The sequence below is a fragment of the Pristiophorus japonicus genome, chromosome 18 (genome assembly GCF_044704955.1).
Source record: "Pristiophorus japonicus isolate sPriJap1 chromosome 18, sPriJap1.hap1, whole genome shotgun sequence".
Lineage (NCBI taxonomy): Eukaryota > Metazoa > Chordata > Chondrichthyes > Pristiophoridae > Pristiophorus > Pristiophorus japonicus.
This window is the reverse complement of record NC_091994.1, coordinates 68,704,005-68,712,935: the sequence shown is the minus strand read 5'-3', so window position 1 is coordinate 68,712,935 and position 8,931 is coordinate 68,704,005. Positions and strand designations below refer to the sequence as shown.

The 8,931-nt window shown below is 45.1% G+C and overlaps 1 protein-coding gene across 1 annotated transcript; it reads right to left on the bottom strand.

Annotated features, from left to right (window-relative positions):
- Positions 1 to 1,000: 1,000 nt before the first annotated feature.
- LOC139229251 (complement C1q subcomponent subunit B-like) lies at positions 1,001 to 8,666 on the bottom strand. Its single transcript, XM_070860909.1, has 3 exons — positions 8,527 to 8,666; positions 3,885 to 4,079; positions 1,001 to 2,405 (listed from the first exon to the last, which is right to left on the bottom strand). The coding sequence occupies exons 2-3, from the start codon at positions 4,066 to 4,068 to the stop codon at positions 1,849 to 1,851; spliced, it is 741 nt and encodes a 246-aa protein (XP_070717010.1). The 5' UTR covers positions 4,069 to 4,079; positions 8,527 to 8,666; the 3' UTR covers positions 1,001 to 1,848.
- Between the last annotated feature and the right edge of the window lie 265 nt (positions 8,667 to 8,931).

Here is an 8,931-nt window from a genome sequence, read left to right as displayed (position 1 = left end):
GTACAAAGCCCATGGAAACACTTGTCTTCATGTATTATGAGCTTAGAAAGCAAGGTCGTTCCTGATGTGTCAGTTCTTTGGGGCTGATGGGCAATTTGTATCCATTGTCTATTTTTTTTATTGGTTCCTCAGATGTGGGCATCGCCGGCAAGATCAGCATTTATTGCCCATCCCCAATTGCCCTTGAGTCGCCTTCTTGAACCGCTGCAGTCCGTGTGGTGAAGGTGCTCCCACAGTGCTGTTAGCGAGGACAATGAAGGAATGGCGATATATTTTCAAGTTGGGATGGTTTGTGTGACCTGGAGTTGAACTTGGAGGTGGTGGTGTTCCTATACCCTTGCGGCCCTTGTCCTTCTATGTGGTAGAGGTCGCGGGTTTGGGAGGTGCTGTTGAAGAAGCCTTGGCGAGTTGCTGCAGTGCATCTTGTAGATGGTACACACTGCAGCCACAGTGTGTCGGTGGTGGAGGGAGTGAATGTTTAAGGTGGTGGATGGGGGGCCAATCAAGTGAGCTGCTTTGTCCTGGATGGTGTCAAGCTTCTTGAGTGTTGTTGGAGCTGTACTCATCCAGGCAAGTGGAGAGTATTCCATCACACTCCTGACTTGTGCCTTGTAGATGGCTTTGGGGAGTCAGGAGGTGAGACACTCGCTGCAGAATACCCAGCCTCTGACCCGCTCTTGTATTTATGTGGCTGGTCCAGTTAAGTTTCGGGACAATGGTGACCCCCAGGATGTTGATGGTGGGGGATTTGGCGATTTGGTGTTGAATGTCAAGGGGTGATGGTTAGACTCTCGTTTGCTGGAGATAGTCAATGCCTGGCACTTGTATGGTGCGAATGTTACTTGCCACTTATCAGTCCAAGCCCGAATGTCATCCAGGTCTTGCTGCATGCGGGCATTATCTGGGGAGTGGTCCTACATGTATCCAGCTCCCCTCCATAACATAGCAGTAGTGGTTTCGTTTGAACTTGTTTTTGCATTCATTATAATCCAAGACTGAATAAAATGATACTTTTTATTTAAGTTTTAAAAACATATATATAGAAGCCTTTGCTTACATAACCAATTTCAGGCTCTCTGTATGGAGCCGGCTGCTTCAAACCAGTTGATTAAATTGATACATTGTCGGATACTGATTGCTAAGGCAAAGTTGCTAATTTGCATACTGAAGTTGATGCGTTTTACATTTACAGAAGTAAAGATACATTTATCTATGCTCAAACTATATCATTACAGTGAAGCCCAAAGGCAAACTGAGTGTGGGGCTGATTTAATAATCTTACTGCGTTTGTGGTGAGAGCACACATATGAAATTTGGCCATGCATGGCGCACAATCTTCTGCAATTTCGATGCCATATGTGAGGCAAAAGAGACAGTAATTCTACAAACGGTAACACATTCGTCGGAAATCTCTCCACGTCAAAGGCATTAACCTTTATATGTTAAATTTTGAACCCATTATACATTCCTTTTAAACTATCAAATTGGCAGCTACATAAATGAACAAATAAAGCAGAATTGTTACGGTCTCATTAGTTGCTGAGACCTTGAAATGATGCAATATGTGAGGCAAAAGAGACAGTAATTCTACAAACGGTAACACATTCGTCGGTATTTTCTCCACGTCAAAGGCATTAACCTTTATATGTTAAATGGGTTAACACTCTTGTTAAAATAAGGCAGAGAGGAATTTCAGACTCGTGTGTTAAGTGTATGCTGGTATCATATGGTGTCATTTCGTAATCTTTTAGTTTTTCACTACAAATCTTAACAGCTCTATTATCGATACAACTCTGATCAAACACGCAACGTTCATCTATGGTGGCATGTCATCTCCCAGCTGGTGTTTTAATCTGGGAATATGAGGAATCCACTGAAGACAGTGTCAGCTCCCTCCACTCCCAGCATCGAATTGGACTCTGTCGTTTGAAGGAAGACTTCTTCATCTTTCTGCAGTTTAAGGACGACGCCCCCTGAACTGACCTGGAACCTGCTGTACGCCTGATCACAGAAACCAATCTTCTTTTCTGTATTCAGCATGATGTTGACACAGAGGTTCCCCTTGGAAGTTGCATGATATGTGAAGTAATACAGACCTGGTATTTTACACAGGAATTTTCCACGTCTCGATGAATAGCTCTGCTGATCATTAGTTATCGATTTATCAAACTTTATTGGCAAGGTTTTTTTGGGGCTGGCAGTTGTGTGCCGGGCCACGGAAAAGGCCGACTTCAGGGTACTCGTGTGGTCTCCGACCTCTCCTCTTTCACCCTTTTCCCCCGCAACACCCTTTTCTCCTTGTTCTCCTCCTTCACCATCAGGGCCCACTTTTCCTGTTGAGCCCTCGAGGCCTTGCTCACCCTTCTGGCCTTTATTACCATCCAAACTAGCTGACCCAGCGGGACCTGTCAACATCACAAGTCGTACAGTGGGTGACTGAATTAACTGACAGCAATCATCACGTGCGGTGCTCTTATTGAAACGTATACGATTCTGAGGGGGCTTGACAGGGTAGATGCAGAGGGGATGTTTCCCCTCGTGGGGGAATCTAGAACTCGGGGGCATAGTTTCAGAATAAGGGGTCGCCCATTTAAAATGGAAATGAGGAGGAATTTCTTCTCTCAGAGGGTCGTGAATCTGTGGAATTCTCTGCCCCAGAGAGCTGTGGAGGCTGAGTCATTGAATATATTTAAGGTGGAGATAGACAGATTTTTGAATGATAAGAGAGTCAAGGGTTATGGAGAGTGGGCAGGGAAGTGGAGTTGAGACCAAGGTCAGATCAGCCATGATCTTATTGAATGGCGGAGCAGGCTCAAGGGGCCGTGTGGCCTACTCCTGCTCCTATTTCTTCTGTATATTTCAGACTCATTCTTTATTAGATGTTGATGTGAAAGTTACATCTCTACATGTTGAGAATATGGAGTGAAGCTTCCAGTCGGGTTGGACCGGGGCTCCAGGTTAACGCTAATGGGGCCGGTTTGCTACCTTTTTGCACCTGGGAAGTGATTAGTTCTGAACACAGAGATGAGGACGAGGGAAAGACGTGCTACTGGATCTCCCCTTTTCCTTTGCCCAGGGATTTCTCGTGAACCTCCATGGATTGGGGGTGGTGGGGGGATGGGAGGGGCCAGGTCCTTGTGCCTGCAACAGGGGCAAACTGGCACCTTGCAGCTCACATTCAGCAGATGCGCTGGGCAGGTGCCCAGTAGCAAGCACTGAGAGGGACAGGCAGCAAGCTGACAACTGAGAGATCAGCCTTTTGTTTTTCAGGTCCCATGGAGATCTTTGGGCTGAAAGTTTTTGGCCAGCAGTCGGTGGCCATCACCAGCACTGCAGGCCCCTCAGGACCAGTATATCACATCACATTTACTCCTAACTGAGACAGCTTACCAGACATGAACAACAACAACAACGTTTATTTATATAGTACATTTACCGCAGTAAAATGTCCCAAGGTGCTGCACAGCAGTGTTATAAGACAAAACAATACATTTGACACCGAGCCACGTAAGAAGAAATTACAGCAGACGACCAAAAGCTTAGTCATAGAAGTAGGTTTTAAGGAGCGTCTTCAAGGAGGAAAGAGAGGTAGAGAGGTGGAGAGGTTTGGATCACCTCTAGTTTACGTAGGGTGGAATGTGGGAGGCCAGCCAGGAGTGCGTTGGAATAGTCAAGTCTGGAGGTAACAAAGGCATGGATGAGGGTTTCGGCAGCGGATGAGCTGGGGCGGAGACGGGCAATGTTACGGAGGTGGAAATAGGACCTCAGACAATGCTCAGGTATCACACGTTTCTGATGAGCTGCCCTGGTGTGATTGTTTTAGATTCTCCAGTATTATAATTTTGACTGGATGAGCTCTGGAGACCTGAAAGTCTGTGAATTACCTGGTTTTCCTTTCCTCCCAGGTGCTCCATCCCTGCCATTTGTGCCAGGTGTCCCAGGCATTCCAGGATGGCCGGGAAACCCATGGATGCCAGAAGAGGCCGTACAGGTATCTTGAGCAGCTGACACCGCCACTAACAAGAGCAGCAACAGACCCGCCTGGTTCACTCGATGTGACATTGCCATGTCAGACTACGCTGTAAAAACACAAAGATATATTTCTGTAAGTAAATCAGACTTTTCAGTATTTGAAGCAAACATTATGTCAGCTATTCATTTTTTCCTGTACACTATTTCCGAGCATGTTATTATGGAGATGTCGATAGAGAATCGGAACAAGTGCTGCAACTAATTCATTACTGAAGGGAGTTTCAATCTTTCTTGAATCTTGGATTCCTTCCGGATGTAGACATTAAGATACACCTTGGGGGTAATTTTGCCAAACACTCTAAACAGTTACAGTGTCTAACTGTAAATCATCAGAGAATGAGATTAGCACATGGAAATAATTGTAACAGAACGATCGGTATTTAAGAGGGCTACCATCCTCATGAACAAAAACGTCTGCAAACATTTTGTGGGTGGGGTGTGAGAAGACGTAAGAGACCCATGAACCATTGCTATCTCAATGGTGTCACCAGTACCGTGTGATTCAACAAGTCATACAAGGCAGCTTAATCCAGATAACGCTCAGTCACATTCTAATGTAGTGATGTGAGTGCCTTGCCAGGTGAATTTTTGCTCTGCCCTGTGTGATCTGCATACTACTCTGCACTCTACCCTATGTGCACAGGACCCTCCCTCAGTAACCTCCGTATGGTAACAGTTCCACTGGACAGGAATATTGGTGGTGTTGAGTTTGTGATGTGGACAGAGTGACATGACTCCCAGCACTGCCGGATGTGGATGATTCATGGCGGTGGGGCATGCAGATTGCCAATAGGGGCCATTCTACAGATGGGTGGCCAGACAGGACTCCTGAATAGAATGCTGACTTGACACCTTGGCACTCCTGCCCCCACCAGGAAACCAGAAATATAACTTTTGAATGTACCTTCTGGTCTCTTCTGGCCCAGGATCTCCCTCCCAACATGCGTGGCACAGGATCCGGTTCCATGTGTTGCCTGGGGTAGGGCGGGGCAAGCCGACACGCACCCCTCCCACGCCCCCCCCGCCCCCAGCCCCCAGCCCCACCCCACCCAGCTCAGGCCTCAGGATCCTGTTGACATCATCAGACCCGATCTGCATATTTAAAATCGGATCCCGCTTCTTTCCTGGGGGTGTCCCAAAGGAGCAGGTTAATATCGGGGGACGGCGAGAAGGAAGGGGTAAGTGACACCCAGTATTTTAACAGCCCCTCTACCCAGTTTCCGCCAGGTGGAGACAGTTAAAGTCAGGCACCAGGGTTTCACCACTTCGGGAAATGTCAGCATAATCACGGCATTGTACACTAATACACCAACACACGGAGTCATCGACCCGTCCTATACCGGTGATTATACCATGGATTATCATAGCACAGGCTCACTCTGTTATCAGGTGTGAGAAACACAGAACGAACAGCTGCACGATAGTCACTGCTCTCCTTCGAAAGGAAATTAATAAAATGCCAGAGGGGTAGGTTCCTCTCCTTAGAGCTGCAGTGTAAAGCATCACTACTGAAGTTGGAGACGGGAATTGGGTAGTGCAATGAATGTATGCACCTGTGAGTATGCTCACAGGTTTGTAGAGCTGTTGTTGATCCACCGGTACGCGCGCGGCCTTCCGCGAGAGGTGGGCGCTGGAGGGACTGGAGTGTATTATCACCCCCGGCAACCAAATTTTAATTTGATTTTATATGTTTTAAAGTTTAATTTGTTTTAATTGCTGGGTTTTTAGTGTCCCCCTCCCCTTTTATAGGGGGCACTTGTAAAATATATTATTTTAAAGCCCAAAAAATAATCTATAAAAACCCACAAAAAAACCAAAAAAAAAAAAAAATTTCTTTTAAAAAGGGGCAGTTGAAAAATGTTTGGAGTGTCCCCCAGATACTGGGGGACACTCGGTCCCCCCAAAAGAGTTGTAGAACTGTTGAGTTGGGAGTGGCTTAGCCAGTCATGTGATGTTCACAAGACTCAATAAAAGCCCAGCCAGTTGGGTTCAGGGGATCCACGATGAGGTATGCAGTTGTGAGCCTGGTGGATGAACTGGTAATGTGTAGTGTGATTGTTAAACCTTTGTTAATAAACCAACTAGTTCTTAATAGCGATGTGTTGCTATGAATTCTTAAGCAAGGATCAAATAAAGCAAATATATTACAGGTGGAGACAACTGCATGCTTGTAATAGACCACATGTCTGTAATAGACCACATGTCTGTAATAGACCACATGCCTGTAATAGACCTCAAACCTGTAATAGACAACACACCTGTAATAGACTACACATCTGTAATAGACCTCATGCCTGTAATAGACCACACCTCTGTAATAGATCTCACGACTGTAATAGACCTCACACCTATAATAGATCACACACCTGTAATAGACTACATGCCTGTAATAGACCTCATGACTGTAATAGACACATGCCTGTAATACACCTCACACCTGTAATAGACCTCATGCCTGAAATAGACCACACGCCTGTAATGGACCACATACCTGTAATAGACCTCATGCCTATAATAGACCTCATGCCTGTATTGGACCACACACCTGTAATAGACCACACGCCTGTAATGGACCACACGCCTGTAATGGACCACACGCCTATAATGGACCACATGCCATTTTTTGTTTTTTTTTGTTTTTTTGTGGGTTTTTTTAGATTATTTTTTGGGCTTTAAAATAATATATTTTACAAGTACCCCCTATAAAAGGGGAGGGGGACACTAAAAACCCAGCAATTAAAACAAATTAAACTTTAAAACATATAAAATCAAATTAAAATTTGGTTGCCGGGGGTGATAATGCACTCCAGTCCCTCCAGCGCCCACCTCTCGCGGAAGGCCGCGCGCGTACCGGTGGATCAACAACAGCTCTACAAACCTGTGAGCATACTCACAGGTGCATACATTCATTGCACTACCCAATAATTGACCACATGCCTGTAATAGACCTCATGCCTATAATAAACCTCATGCCTGTAATAGACCACAAACCTGTAATAGACCTCACGCCTGTAATAGACCACACGCCGATAATAGACCATACGCCTGTAATAGACCACACGCCTGTAATAGACCACATGCCTGTAATAGACCACATGTCTGTAATAGACCTCACGCCTGTAATAGACCTCATGCCTGTAATAGACTACACACTTGTAATAGACCTCATGCCTGTAATAAACCACATGCCTGTAATAGACCACATGCCTGTAATAGACCTCATGCCTGTAATAGACCACATGCCTGTAATAGACCATACGTCTGTAATAGACCACATGCCTGTAATGGACCATACCTCATGCCTGTAATAGATCTCATGTCTGTAATAGAACGCACGTCTGTAATAGATCACATGCCTGTAATAGATCTCACGCCTGTAATAGACCTCACGCCTGTAATAGACCACACGACTGTAATAGATCACACGTCTGTAATAGACCTCACGCCTGTAATAGACCTCATGCCTGTAATAGACCACACACCTGTAATAGACCATATGCTGTAATATACCTCACGCCTGTAATAGACCACATGCCTGTAATAGACCACACGACTGTAATAGATCACACGTCTGTAATAGACCTCACACCTGTAATAGACCAGATGCCTGTAATAGACCTCACGCCTGTAATAGAACACACGTCTGTAATAGATCACATGCCTGTAATAGATCTCACGCCTGTAATAGACCTCACGCCTGTAATAGACCGCATGCCTGTAATAGACCACATGCCTGTAATAGACCTCATGCCTGTAATAGACCACATGCCTGTAATACACTACATGCCTGTAATAGACAACACGTCTGTATAGGTCTCACTGCCCCTGGGCTAGAGAGGGGGAAATCAGCCGGTATTCCAATTCCCAATCACTAGCCATTAGCCAGTGCAGGAATGTGCAAATATGCAGGCAGGGGTGCGGCAAGGTCGAGGCTGTGAAGCCTTCCACAGTCAAACAGCTTGTCTGCACTCAGCATTGCAACTCATGCAGGAAGAATGGCAACTTTGCTGATAGAGTGGAGAGCCATTTGTGCCTGTGGAACCATAGCCCTACACAAGAACACCCTCCTTCCCTGCCCAGGACAGCAGCAAGGGGAATAAATATGAAGTCAGCAATAAGGTGAGGATACAAACAGTCTGAAAGAAAATATTGGATAATTGCAAATTTGGAGTCAGTTCCTTCTGTGTCAGGAATAGATATTTTTGGAACAAGTTTCAGGTTGTAAAGTTTTTATAACTAGTTGATTACAAGAAGAATTTAAGCCCACATGCATAAAGCAAAAAAAAATTTCAGAAACAATAATTCTGAACAATACTTGGTTCAACACTGTCCTATCAACAAAAATAATTGTCTCCAAACACTCACCAAACAAACAGTTAACCCCAGTTGCATCTTACAGAGCTCTAATCACTGACGAACATTTCAATTTAGCAGTGTTAGTATAAAAATGTATTTATTGAAATAATTGAAGGATTCGGGTTTGCTGGATCTTACCTTGAATGCAGTCTGAAAGTTTAGTGAGGAACTGAAGCCGGAGGAGATATTACACAATTTAAAATTAATCCTTTCCAAAAAAAGGGAGGTTCACGCTGCCTGCATGAGCTGTTGGAACTGGCAGACAGCTCTGTGATAGAGCCCCTCAAACCAGCGCCAGGGTTTGTCCTGATCCTGAAGTTCATCAAGCACCAATGCCAAGTTTCACTTCCCTCTTTACAAGAAATGGGCTGTGAGTCATGCTATGTTTTTAACATTTTGCCATTGAATCCATTCTGTGATAGAAACCCATGTGGAATTTGAAATGACCTTGAACGTTCTCTCAAACAAACAGATCCCAGTGAGAGTCTGTTATTTGGTCGTGTTGTGTTTCCTCTCTTGTTTACACCACCCCCCTCCACTGTC